Source organism: Triticum aestivum, chromosome 1D, assembly GCF_018294505.1.
Source record: "Triticum aestivum cultivar Chinese Spring chromosome 1D, IWGSC CS RefSeq v2.1, whole genome shotgun sequence".
In the NCBI taxonomy this organism is placed as follows: Eukaryota; Viridiplantae; Streptophyta; class Magnoliopsida; order Poales; family Poaceae; genus Triticum; species Triticum aestivum.
Window position 1 is genome coordinate 482,197,665 of NC_057796.1, and position 13,343 is coordinate 482,211,007.

General features: G+C 45.3%; 1 protein-coding gene and 1 long non-coding RNA gene across 2 annotated transcripts; one reads left to right on the forward strand and one right to left on the reverse strand.

Moving 5' to 3' along the window:
- Window positions 1–1,581: 1,581 nt before the first annotated feature.
- Window positions 1,582–5,040, reverse strand: LOC123183248 (LRR receptor-like serine/threonine-protein kinase GSO1). The gene is made up of 2 exons (XM_044596017.1): window positions 2,178–5,040; window positions 1,582–2,092 (listed from the first exon to the last, which is right to left on the reverse strand). The coding sequence occupies exons 1-2, from the start codon at window positions 5,020–5,022 to the stop codon at window positions 1,719–1,721; spliced, it is 3,219 nt and encodes a 1,072-aa protein (XP_044451952.1). The 5' UTR covers window positions 5,023–5,040; the 3' UTR covers window positions 1,582–1,718.
- Window positions 5,041–6,403: 1,363 nt separating this feature from the next.
- LOC123177638 (uncharacterized) lies at window positions 6,404–7,138 on the forward strand. Its single transcript, XR_006489037.1, has 2 exons — window positions 6,404–6,540; window positions 6,739–7,138. It is a non-coding gene; the product is annotated as an uncharacterized lncRNA (long non-coding RNA).
- The last annotated feature ends 6,205 nt before the right edge of the window (window positions 7,139–13,343 follow it).

Below are 13,343 nucleotides of genomic sequence, written 5' to 3' on the forward strand. Positions count from 1 at the left end.
AAGGGCCAGTCACTCCGCTACAATGCGGCGCAGCGGCCGGAGTTGGTTTTTGGGGACGTGGCGTCCGCATTAAAGTGACGCCCAAGAAGTCGCATCCCTCAACACCGCCCTCCCATCCACTCACGTCACTCAGCATCAATGTGGGCCACTGCATGCTCTGGGCCAGCATGAATGCGGTGCGGGAAGCGACATGAACGTTGGATAGAAAGCATGAGAGGATTTTTTGGGTGTGCCAGGGCAGTCAAAACCGAGCGTGGCAGCGGTCTGGACGCCCGCAAAGGGCCCTCAGTTTGTTTCCGGTTTGCTGAAAAGACGTCTGGGCCGGTCAGTGGACCAATACAGTCCGCGTTGGATGGGAAAACACGTCTAGACAGCGCACTCTGGTCAAAGGGATGTAGAAATCGTGCTTCAGGATTCATTATGCGTCCAAGGCCTTTTGTTCTTCTTCGAATCTATTATTTTGGACCAAGTTTTTTTTTAAAGAAACAGTTTCGAAAGGTTCAATTGTATGAAATGAATTTCTAGATCTTGGAATTTCTTACTATCAAGATAGTAAAAAGCCTCGATTCATTGGAAATTGCTAGAATTATCTAAGATCTATTTTGGAAATCCTTTCTTTGGTCTAGACTGTTTTTTGTTTACAAGATGTCTGGACTTCCTTATTTATATCTCATGCAAAAGATAAGAATCCAATGCAAAGGCGAGCCCGGTGTGAGATATCGCATTATTCGAGGAACCCTAGATGCTGTCGCAGTAAAGAGTCGCCAACAAGGGCGTTCTAGCGCGGTGTAGATTCTTATGCAAGACTTGTATCATTTGATGATGCCATGTGAGTCTCTAGAAACATGTGACGTGTATGGTTAACCCAATAAGGATGTTTCGTAAGGGGCTGGAGCAAGCTACAATGAGACAAAAGATCCTCTTTCTAAAGAGATTCAATTCGGAACTTTTATATGTCCAAGGTCAATATGGAAATTCTTTCAGAGGGTTTTTCTTACTTTGTCCGCGTTTGAGGGCCGGCGTTGGAGATGCCCTTACAATGATACCCCGCAAAAAGAGTAAGAATCATTACGGTCAACGATCTAGAAAAACCACTGACCAACTACTCGTACTAGTAATGCAACGCCAATGCACGTGTTGAACCTGTGAAGACGAGCCATGCCACATATGCGCAAAAGCAAGTTGCCGATCCAAACCCAGCAGCTGACGCCTGATTTCTTGAAACCCGAAGGGATCGAAACAAATCTAGAAGAACAAGGACCAAGGACCATGAAAGTTTTTCATACAAGAGACTTGCACGAATCAATTTTCATATTAGTGTCAACCCTAGATTTTAACGAAAGTCCACAAAGAAGGAGATGAATAAGGGAAGTTGCTTTGAACGGATTTTCATATCACCAAGAAAAAAATTATATGTAAGCCTTGATCATCAAATTATGGAGCAAAAAGCGTGTAGCACATATAACAACTAATGCACCCCATTACAAGCCAACATGGCTGGAACCGAGGAACATAGTTTTAACAACAACAACAACAACAACAACAACAACAACAACAACAACAACAACAACAACAACAACAACAACAACAACGATGACGATGACATATAACCAAGACAAATTAACAACATATAATCTCTAGGAAGTAAGTGGATTATCTAGTGCCGTTGATGGATGTTCTTAGAGTAGGAACAAGACAGATACACAAGTGCAGGTGATTTACCAATCCACACTCTCTTTCGCTGACATCCTTTTGGTATATGCCACCTTGATCTTCTTCAATATCGCAACCACATCGCTCATCGTTAACCTCTCATTTGGCGAATGGCTAGAGCAGAGCAAACCCAACTCAAATATAGGTACAAGAAAATCTTCATTCAAGTCGCAGATGGAAGGCGATGAGCCTTGCAGTAGATGGCTATCCACGACGTGAACAAGATTTGCAGGAAATGCCTGACGAACCCACTCTCTAAGGGTTAGTTCTCCCACAAACATAGAATCCATAGGTCTCCTTCGAGTGAAAACTTCAAGAAGCATGATTCCGTAACTGAATACATCACTCTTACGTGATGCTTTTCCCATAGACCCATATTCTGCAGGAGAAAAATATGTAAAGACTCTAAAGAACAATTAATGAAATATAATTAGCAAACGGTATAACAAATGTTAGCAATGTACCTGGTGCCATGTAACCAACCGTTCCAGGCATGCTAGCAACAATCATCGAGTTGTCATCACCTAATAGCATCTTTGCAATGCCAAAGTCCGCCACATGCGCCGTCAAGTCCATGTCAAATAACACATTGCTAGGCTTCAAATCACAATGCAAAACCACCTCGTGGTGCTCATGGTGGAGATAATTGATTGCCATTGACACATCGAGCATGATATCCATCCTCTCCATGAATCCTAGGTACATTGCGCCATCATAACGGTGTAGCAGTGTCTCCAAGCTGCCATTGGGCATGAACTGAAGAACCAATGCTCTAAAGTCCATGTTTGAACATGTGTTGAGTATTTTTATGAGGTTACGATGCCGCACCATGCGGAGCACATGACACTCAGCCTCAAAGACTCTGATGGCACGGTCAAGCTTCATGTCAAGAACCTTTATTGCAACAACCAAACCATTACTAAGTTGGCCCTTGAATACTTTTCCAAATCCTCCAGACCCTAACATGTTATCATCACTGAAATTCTGAGTGGCGTGGGCGAGGTCATGGTAGGAGACTAATTGATGGCTTGTGGCATATACCACATCGGCGTGAGCTTTGAAATTCTTGTGCTTCTTTTCAATCATTAGATACAAAAAAATAGCAAGGGCGCTACAAGTTACCAGGATAGCTGGGAGTAGAAATTTGAGAAGATGACTACTATAAGGGTGGGAGTTTTTATGGCAAGGAGGAAATCCAAGACGTTGAGAAGCACAAAGCCCAGCATTCCCAATGAAAGATTGTGTCGTGAGGTTTGAGAAAATACCTCTCTCGGGTATTTGACCTTCTAGCCTATTGTAGGAGAGGTTCAACATAGACAAGTCGGCAAGGTTTTCAAGGAACATGGGAATGGCACCAGTGAGTTTGTTGGAGGAGATATCTAATGAGGTTAAGCTAGTTAGCTTATCAAGTGTGCTAGGAATTGAACCTTCGAATGAGTTGTGTGACAGAATTAGGTAGGTTAGCATATTAAGTTGACCAAATGATTCTGGAATACTCCCGTTCAAGGAATTGGATGAAATATCAATTTGGTCGATTTGTCTTGGCCCAGCAACGTCATTTGGTAGAGCACCAACAATTGAATTATAAGAAAGATTTACTTGGATAAGTTTCTGAAGTTGGAATAAGCTTGCTGGTAGTGTTTGACTTAACCTGTTATTGGACAAGTCAATGTATTCTAACCTGCTAAGATTACCAATGCTATCTGGTATGGAGCCAAATATTTTGTTTCTTTCAAGAAATAGTCGTTCTAGACCCAAAAGCATACCCATTTTTGTTGGCATAGGGCCTAAAATATCATTGTTAGAGATATCAAGCAACACAAGAGTTTCCATCATAGTGATTGATTCTGGAATTGAGCCAGTGAGTTGGTTGTATCCAAGATCTAACAGTTCAAGGCTACTTAAGTTTGAAATTGTTGATGGAAGCCTACCTGTTAATTTATTTTGATTTGCAACGAAACTAATTAACTTTGTTGAGAGATTCCCCACATGGTCTGGAAGGGCACCTATGAAAGAATTATAGTTCAGGATAAGGCGTTCAAGTTGTCTACATCCAGAAAGAGCAGACAAGAAGCCCATGCCCCCCTCTAATTTGTTGTGTGATAGAACAAGCTTTTTCAAAGCAACAATATCTCCAAGTGTTGGTGGTACTGAGCCAGACAGTTGATTATCCATAAGAAGCAAATATGAAAGTTTCTGGAGTTTTCCTATTTCTGGTGGAATATTTCCTTTCAAGTTGCCAAAAGAGAGCTCTAGTACTGTAAGACTGCTGAGATTGCTAAGAACGTGTGGGATTGAACCAATGAGGTCATTTCCCCCCAAGGAAACTATTTCAAGGTGTGTCAATTTAGCTAGCCATGTTGGCACAACATCCATAAAAGAATTGGTATGCAAATAAATCTCTCTCAAGTATTGGCATGATGCAATACCTTTTGGAAACTGACCAGTAAATCTGTTTTGTGCGAGAGAAATAAATTGCAACATAGGGAGGCTGAATGTTTGATTGCTTGGTATTGGCCCGGTTAGGTTCCTATTGCCAGCGAGTGCCATGACTTGTAGTCTGGACATATTATACATAGCTTGTGGCACTAGGCTGGAAAGCTGATTGTACTGCATGTCTAAGATCTCAAGTATGGGCAGGGAGGCAACACTATCTGGTATAGGACCTGATAGACTGTTGTTTCCAAATTTGAGGTACCTCAAGGAAGGAGTGTTGTTGAACAAATAAGGTGGTATTTGCCCACTCAAATGATTTCCTTGTAGATAAATCTCCCTAAGGTTGTTCAGATGCAGTAACAACCCTGGAGGTATCTGGCCCGAGAGTTGGTTGTGTCGTAAATCAAAGACCTCAAGCCTTGCCAAGTTTCCTAGGCTAGGAGGAATGGTACCTGATAGGCTATTTTCACCTAGACGGAGATATCTGAGACGGTGTAGATTGCCAAGATCAGTTGGGATGGAGCCAGTGAGGTTGGTGTTGGTGATGTCTAGGAAAGAAAGGAAAGAGAGGTTACCCAAGAGAGGAGTGATCGGTCCATGGAGGGATCTGTATGGCAATGACAGTCCAGTGACCCTCTGCCGGCGGCGGCTGCATGTGACGCCCACCCAGTGGCAGAAAGGACTCTCCGTGGTCCAGTTTTTGGCAAGGATGCCAAAGGGGTCAGAAAATTGAACCTTGAAAGATAACAAGGCGGTGCGATCAGCATCGCTGCCGTTGGCGGTTGGACTCGGAGAAGAACATGAGATGAATGAAAGTAGTAGGAGTAGTAGTAGTACAGCCATGGAAATGCATGCCGAGGATACAGTTGCCATGTTAGCTAGTTGTGTGGGTGTTCTTGTATGTCGTTACACCAATGAAAGTATGTTGAATTTATACAGGTTGGGAGCGCAACTGGATGTGCTAAATTTCTGTATATTTTTACGTCAACCCAACTGTAGCGTGGATATTAGTCGTCTTGCGGTCATCGCACGACACAATAAGCACTTTTAACTCTAGAGCTATCATACCCTTACCTGAGTGACACGCTTCTGGTCATATTAAAAGTTTAAAACCAATAGAAAAAGACTCCATCTCAAAGAAAAAGATCATTAGAGAAAGACGCGGAGGAAAATCCATGGCCATTTGTTGTTTATAATTCATTGAGAAGAAAATCTCTGATGTATACAGGTTCATGCGAGGTGTTTGTTAACTTCAGGTAGCTTATATGCACAACACTTTTTGTATGAGTGAATATGACTCCTTGGCAGCGTCAAAAAAGAATATGACTAGCAGGTGGCTCTTTGTCTTGCTAATGAAATGAGAAGAGCATATCTTTCCTTCCACACGTGGCTCATTTCTTCAGGCATGCTTGCCCGCTGAAAAAAATAGCGCCAGAAAGCCTGAAAAAATATAATTTACGAAATATGCTAGTACCCATGTCACTCTAGGACATGAAACCAGCTCGGTTGGTTCCACCATAAGGAACCTAACCACCTAAGCCAGACTTAGTTCACTCCATTAGAGAAAGTTAGGGCCTAAGGTACAATATTAGAGAATGAACGCCTAAATCAAACCTTTTTCTGAAGGAGAGTAAGAAAGATTCAATCATTCCAATTAAAACCCCCTAACGAACTCTCTTCCTCCTTGACCCCATCACCGGCTTGGCTCTCTCACACTTGCTCATCCTTCAGAAAAGCTCCGAAGTCCTAGATCGACCCACACACCATCAATATTTGTCTGGGTATCTCACAAAGATCCTTTGAAATTTATATAAACAATATTTTGAAAAACTAGTGCTGAACTCATGCTTTGCCTCAATGTGATTTTCTGCTCTCTCTCTTTGTAAACATTTAATAGTTATTTTTTCTCTTGTGTTCAAGATTTTGTTGCGAATACATCTTTTATTTTTATTCACAAATGTTTCTTTATATATGATCCTGACAGACAATGTTGTAAGAAGGGAGTTTGACGCAGGGCTTATCTCTCTTTACTAGTCGATATTAATTAGGATGTTGCCCTATAACCTCCGTCACAGGTAAATTGGTGATAGATGCATGGGAGTGCCATGCCCTTCAGGGAAGTCTTAACACGAAAAGTTGAGAGCGAGGTGCCCCAAATGCCCTGCTCGTTCAAATTCTAACAGCATAGGTGAGCTTGCATGCATGCACAAATGCCCTGCTCTATGCCCTTCTATAAATAGGGCATAGCTGGCACGCTATCTTCCAAAGCTTGCAAAGCTCCATCGAACTTCTTATCAAGAAGCATAGAAATGGCTGCAAAGCTCCCACTTCTCCTTGTGGTCGTATTGGTCGCTCTCCTGCTCGTCTCCCAGGATGTAGCGTCTGCAGCAGGTGGTTTGCAAACTGATACCTCAAAACTGTTAAGAACAAGTAGTGCTGCTAGTTAATTGAGGGAAAGTAGTGGCTGCACCCACTTTCGGTGCACCCATGCTTAATTGAGTTCTAATAGAAGAGGACATATTACTAAGATGAACGCAGCCTGCAGGTGCTATGTTTATATGTGTAATGACATTTTTTGCATCCATGCAGAAGAAAAGATGTCTACGCAACTTCCAGACGGGTATGGTGGATATGGGCCTGGTTACGATGGTGGCTACGACAACAACGGCGGAGGAGGAGCCGGTCAAAATGGTGGTGGTGGTGGTGGCAGCGGCTATCCTTGAGGTGAATATTATGGGGTGGCGGTCAAAATGGTGAATGTCGCTCTAGAAACCAAATATATATGGTTTGTATCCATATATCAAATAAGGAGCGTCTTCATCTGCTCGAGCGTTCACTTGCTAGCATGGCCGATATGATAGTATTGCGAGCTAGTAAGTGTATGATCATTTGTGAATGCATGACATATGCTGACTTTTAGATATGGTGGCAACGGTCATGCGTACATATGTATTTGAACAATATCCATAAATGGACCTATTTCCAGTTAGTTTAGGTTCAAACAAATCTATACTAGTTTAGGGCATTTCTAACAGATCCCCTATAAAATAAAGGAATATCCGGCCTAATAAACCTTAGTGGAGTATTTATACTCCACTAAGTTTTGGTCGGTTCTAGCTGATTCCCTAGACTTAGCGGAATAAAACATAAATTTGCATAAATTCAATTTAGTTTCAACCGAAATTTACATAAATTTAAACATACATTCAACATAGTCTTGACAACCGAACATTAAACATAAATTCAAACTTACTAGTAAACTTAAACTACACTAGACTACTCATTGGCCATAGTGGAGGTTGAGCCAATAATTCCTCGACAGGCCATCGTCGGTGAGACATGGGTCTGGGCCGGTGCCATCGTCATTGCAGTCTGGGAAGATGCTCCGCCACTCCTTGACGTCGAACTCCTCCTCCCCGCCGCCCTCCTTGCTACCCTCCTCGCCGCCTCGCACCTCGTCGTCGGAGATGACGATGACCTTCCAACCATTGTCAGGGAATATCGCCCACCCCGCCTCCATGAGCTTGGGGTGCTCGCGGAGGTCCTCCATGTATGCCTTGTCGGCGGCCTCCTTCTCGAGGCACTACCGAGCCTCTCGGTCCTCCCGAGCCATCGTCGCGCTCACCACCCCCGATGCTGGCGGATCGAGGTGAACCACGCCGTCCCAAATGGGAAGTAGAGTCGTGCGGCGGAGCCGTGGAACTGGACTTGCCACCGGTCATACTCCATCGCCGCGAGCTCCGCTATGTGGAACAACCCGAGCCACTTTCTCTTGTGGGTCTCCCGGTCGGTGATATCCGCCACCCATGTCCCCCATGACCGCTGTCGGACGCCGAGGTATGTCCTCTATGGCGGTCGCGGCGGAGGGAGCTCCAGGAAGTCGGCGAACTAGACGGGGGCGGGCGGATCGGGCGAGCGGCGGCGGCTTGAAGATGCGCTGCTCAAGGACGAACCACAGGCGTGGCAGCGCAGATCTGAGCTGCGGATTAGAGGGGGGGCTCCGACCACCGCATCTGGCCATTGGGTGGAGAGGGTGCGGTGGGGAAGGGCGGGGGTCGCATCAACGGCGGGGAGAGGGGGAAGAGGAGGCAGAGGAGGGGAAGAGAGGGCGAGATTTTGTTACTCGGCCGCCGAGCGGTGGAGTAAACATAGGGAGATTCGCCACGGCTGAGTGTAATTTTTACTCCAGTAACGCCGATTGGGGATCGGCTAAGTGTCGGTTAGAGGAGTAAAATTGGGATTTTAGTCCTCTAACCGGTTATTGAGGACGGTTAGAAATGCCCTTATGAACATATCCCCACGCCTCTTATGGACCTGACGGGTTGGAAAGCTTGGGCATTATAAAGGGTTAAATTCTTTTGCTTTGTGACTTTTTTTAAGAAAAGGAGGATATACCCCCGGCCTCTGCATCTGGGCGATGCATGCATCCATTTTATTAATTATTCACAAAGACCTTACAAAGTAATACATCAGTAATCATGAAGCCACCATCTTGACAAGGCCTGTCGCTACTCCTATCCACTTGATGAAGGGGTGCCGAATGTCCGAGTCGGATATCAAACAGACATCGCACCAAATCCTAACATCTAAAGTCGGATGCCCCAGCCAAGCCACAATGCCGGGACTGGATCACACACCGGTCCAGCGCACTCTCAAAGGCCACCGCCGCCGTCTTCCACCGATCCATCTCCAGAGCAGGTACTGATTCACCGACCTTGCCAGGCCTGTCGTTGACGCCACCACGGCGTCAGACAACGCCATCATCGCGCATGTATCCATCCACACACATCTGTCACCGAAACTCCGCAGCGCCATGCTACGGGGATTCGTCATCGACCTTGCGGTAGTTGTAACACCCCTCCTCCACTTGTCCCCTTCAGCCAACACTTGCTTCAAAACGATGCCCCCGGGAGGGAGAACGCCACTGAGAGTTGTCATCGTCCGATCCAGGAGACATGGATCTAGAGTTTCCCTCAAAACATCCCGAGCATGATGACGCAAACTGCAACGACAATGCCTCGACAAGGAAATGGTATCGGAGATGCCGTCATCGTCCGCCATGACCGTAGTCACCGTGATTTTCATCGGCAGTCGCTCCACCAGACCGTGTACCGCCGGCGCCACTGGTCCATTCAACCTGAGCAAACTCAAGAAACAATGCCCTCGAGAGGGACTCAACGCAAAAGCACCGCCATCGCTCGATCCCAAGGAGATCTACGGTTTCCCCAGAGTTGCCTACGCTGTCAAGGACGAGACAAGGGTTGAATCCCAGCGTGATCAAAAGAACCCGTCAAGATCCACCCAGTTGCTGACGTGCCGCACCCTCCACCGCGTCGTCTGCAACCTAGTGAGCATGGCCGGGAGCCAGCCACTAGACATCACGGACACGTCCAGACACCAGCCACGACCAGATCTGGCCGAGGCCAGCGACCCCATCCTGGTCATGGCCGCAAGCACGGAATCTCCCGGATCTGGCCGGAGATCGCCGCCACAAGACGATCCTTGACCTCGACAGCCGATCACCGCTTGCCGAGTCCCGCCGCCGTGCACCCAGATGCGCATCTAACCGGGATGCCACCGGGCCTGTCACTCATAGAGCAATGGGGAGGCCATGAGAGATGGGCCCCGCCGCTGCCGTCAGCCACACGGGCTTCGGCTTGCGGCATCCTCCGGCGGCGGCGGGTGGGGAGATAGGAATGGCAGAGGCGGTTGCAGGTAGAGGAATCGCCCTCGGTCGCCCTGGACAGAGGCGACCGAGGGAGTAGGAATCTGTGGTTCATCTCTTCTCCAAATGTCGGTTCACTTTAAGGCTATGGGATTTGGCTAAGGAGTGGCTCCAACTGGAGAACATTGACATATCCATGTGCCATTTGGAGCGTTGTATCAAAGAGTTGTGGGTTAACTCGTCCGACAAGAGAATTCCAAATAGGAAAGCCATGACTTCACTAACTGCGTTCGTTAGTTGGACTATTTTGAGTGAGAGGAACGTGCGTGTTTTCCACCACAGGTCCACACCACCGCCAATCCTACTTTGCATCATCAAGAGCGAATCAGGAGAGAGAGAGAGAGAGAGAGAGAGAGAGAGAGAGAGAGAGAGAGAGAGAGAGAGAGAGAGAGAGAGAGAGAGAGGGGTGCATGTTACAAGGCCTTGCAACGCAACAAATAAGCTATCCTGGCACCGAGATATGCACATGATGGACAATGTCACTCTAATTTGGAACGCCTTCTTCTCGCCCATCAGCTACTCAAGATCGTTGCAGCGGTTCTAATCTTGATCTCCTCAATGGTGATGGCGGATATCCGCTGCTGGAGTGTGGCGACGGGTGTATAGACTATAGCCGCAACGATAGGTGGCGGCGGCGGCCATGCTGGAGCCGCTCAACCTCCGGTTCGGCTTCGGATCGCAGTGGCGCTCCTGGTCTTGATCTGCATCATGCGGACGCCCGGGGCTGCGACCCTGGGCTTGGAGGTGGCGGTCATCTCCTCCGTCGGAGGTGGTCGGCCTGAGGCTGGGTGGTCGGATCTCGAGATCCGTCATCTAGTCCGTCGGGGAGGCATAGTTGCCGGTGAAAATCGAGCCAACGGCGAGCGATGGCGGCATTCTGCGCTGTTACATTGATGAAGGCATCGTCGTGTAACTACTGTCGACCCACTCATGCTGCTCCAGGGGAAACCCTAGGATCTGGTCTTTCAGATTGGACGATGGCGACACTGCAGTGTCGTTTCCCTCATGCGAGCATCGTTTGTGGAGCAGCACTGGAAAACAGAGGCAGGAGGTTGAGAGGCTTCGTCTTGCACGGAGCTCCGGTGAAGATGTCAAGTCATGCCTGGCTGACAGGTGCTACGCTGTGTCATGCTTGTTCGGCAGGTGCTACGCACGATAGATCTTCCCGAGACTTCAAGTTGTATTCGCTGGTGGTACTTTACGGCATGCTGCTGTGGTGTGTTCAGGTGGCTTGATGTATGTTCTTGCCATACCTTTGTTGAATGATTAATGCAGAAGCCCAGGGTTTAATATCTTTTTCAAAAAAATAAACTCTAATTTAGAACAGTTGTAAAATAAACTGTATTCTCCTTCTTACTTAATAGACGAGGCAAATCTTACGAAGATTAGGACGGTTGCTGATTGATCCTGCGGAGAGAAAACACAAGCAATAGTAACCATGGAGAGAAAACACAAGCAATAGTAACCATGGTTAACTATTTAGTAATTAGGATGGTGGCCGAGGGGAGAATGTGGGCGACGGCGGGCATCCTAAAGGCTGGTGCGGATGCCTTTCTTATGGCGCTAGCGGTACGCCTTGACGAGATAGGATAGCGTGTGTGTCAGGTAGACGGTGGAGTTGTGGTTCTAACTAACGTTGTAACTGTTAATGTGGAAGGGTTTTTTACCCATCCCTTATTTTATATATAGTACACACTCGTACGTATTTAAGAAAAAAAAGAATTAGGATGGTTGCCGATTGATACTGCGGAGAGAAAACAATATTAACCATGGTTAACTATTTAGTCAGACTACTAAAGTCTAAGCTTAGGAGTGGTAGAACAAGATGCTCAATCATGAACTATATACTACTCCCTCCATTCCAAAATGTCGACCAGCTAGCTGACGATGAGGAAGAGGATGGAACGAACAGTTGAGCCCCGCTTCGTTACATCCTCCCTCACTAAACGTATAAAGGATAATATAGACCTCCTTTTTTAGCTTAAAAAAATATTGCGGCACTTTAGATCCGAACTCAATACCTCCAGGTTTATTTCCTACCACACCTATCAGCTCGGATAGATAACCCTGGATAGTTCCATTTATTCTTTGTTCTTGTTGTCTACATTTTCGGTCCAGCTTCTGCATGGTCTTTCTGTGTGATTTTTCTTTTGTTTTTTTATGCACAGTTTCCTCTCGGTTTTTTCTCTTTATTTTTTTCATTTTCATAATATATTTATTTTCCTACTTTTATCTTTATTTTTCACGAACTTTCTTTTTAATTTGTGAACATTCTAAAAATTCGTGAAACATTTTTTCAAATCCGTAAATTTATTTAAATTTCTGAACACTTTCCAAACATGGACAATTTTGAAAAATTTATGAAAACTTTTAAAAAACTATCTCTTCAAGAATTTTCAAATTCATGAGCTCTTTCCAAATTCATGGTATTTTTAAAATTTAAACTCAAACACTTTTCAATTTACAATTTTTTTACAAACTTGTGAACTTTTTAAAATTCATGAAATTTTTATAATTTAACTCGTGAAATTTTTTAAAATTCGTGAACATTATTTAAAACATTTTAAAAGTTTCAAATTCATGAACTTTTTACAAAGCAAGCAGGCAAAGTGAGCGAGCATGCGAAGTCGCGGCCCACAGGCATGCGCGCGAGTGTCAACTACCTAACCAGCGCTTAGAGCGCTGACTAGGAGCTCGTCAAATAGACTACGCCACGCACAGAAATTTGTTCAAAATTACAAAAAAAATCACTTTTAAAAAATAAAATCAAAAAATAGAAATGCTCGCATTTTTAAAAAGTGAACAGAAACTTCAGAATAATACTATGTCATTCAAAATTCTTCAGAATGTGAAAACACGAACATTTTTAGAAAAGAGTGAATAAAATTTTGAACACGGACATTTTTTGAAAAGGCCGATAAATGGCCGGACATGTCGCAACTTTCATACGGTGTCGGAAATCGTTCAAACTTGGCATGGATGCCTACAATGAGTAAGCCCACCTGTTGCAAAACTTGAGGTCATTTCAAAGATGTCCAAAAATATAGCGGGTTCAACGGAGAGTATCCGGGTAGGCCAGAAGTCTCCGTCTAAGAGCACATTATTTCTCGACATCTTTGAAATGACCCTAATTTTTTCTCATGGCCTTGTATGGCCAATCCAAAGCAGCATGTCAGTTTGTTTTAGTTTCGACAAGTTTTTTTTAGCATTTTTTGGAGTTTTCTCGGTTAAATAAGGCTAATAATTGGCCGGACGTGTCGCAACTTGCATACGGTGTCGGAAGTCATCAAACATGGTATGGATGTCTATCATGGGCATGCCTATCTGATGGTAAAAGTTGGGGTCATTTCAGGGATGTCCACAAAAAGGCCATGTTTAACACATGGTGTTCGGGTAGGCCAGAAGGCTCCATATGTCCGTGCCATGCTGCTGCAAAATGTTGGGGTCATTTATCCATAGTCCACTAGTT

Coding starts and splice junctions, on each gene's coding strand:
- LOC123183248 (XM_044596017.1), bottom strand. CDS start 5,022: ATGGCAACTGTATCCTCGGCATGCATTTCCATGGCTGTACTACTACTA. Junction 2,093..2,177: donor GGTTGGTTACATGGCACCAG/GTACATTGCTAA, acceptor TTTCTCCTGCAG/AATATGGGTCTATGGGAAAA.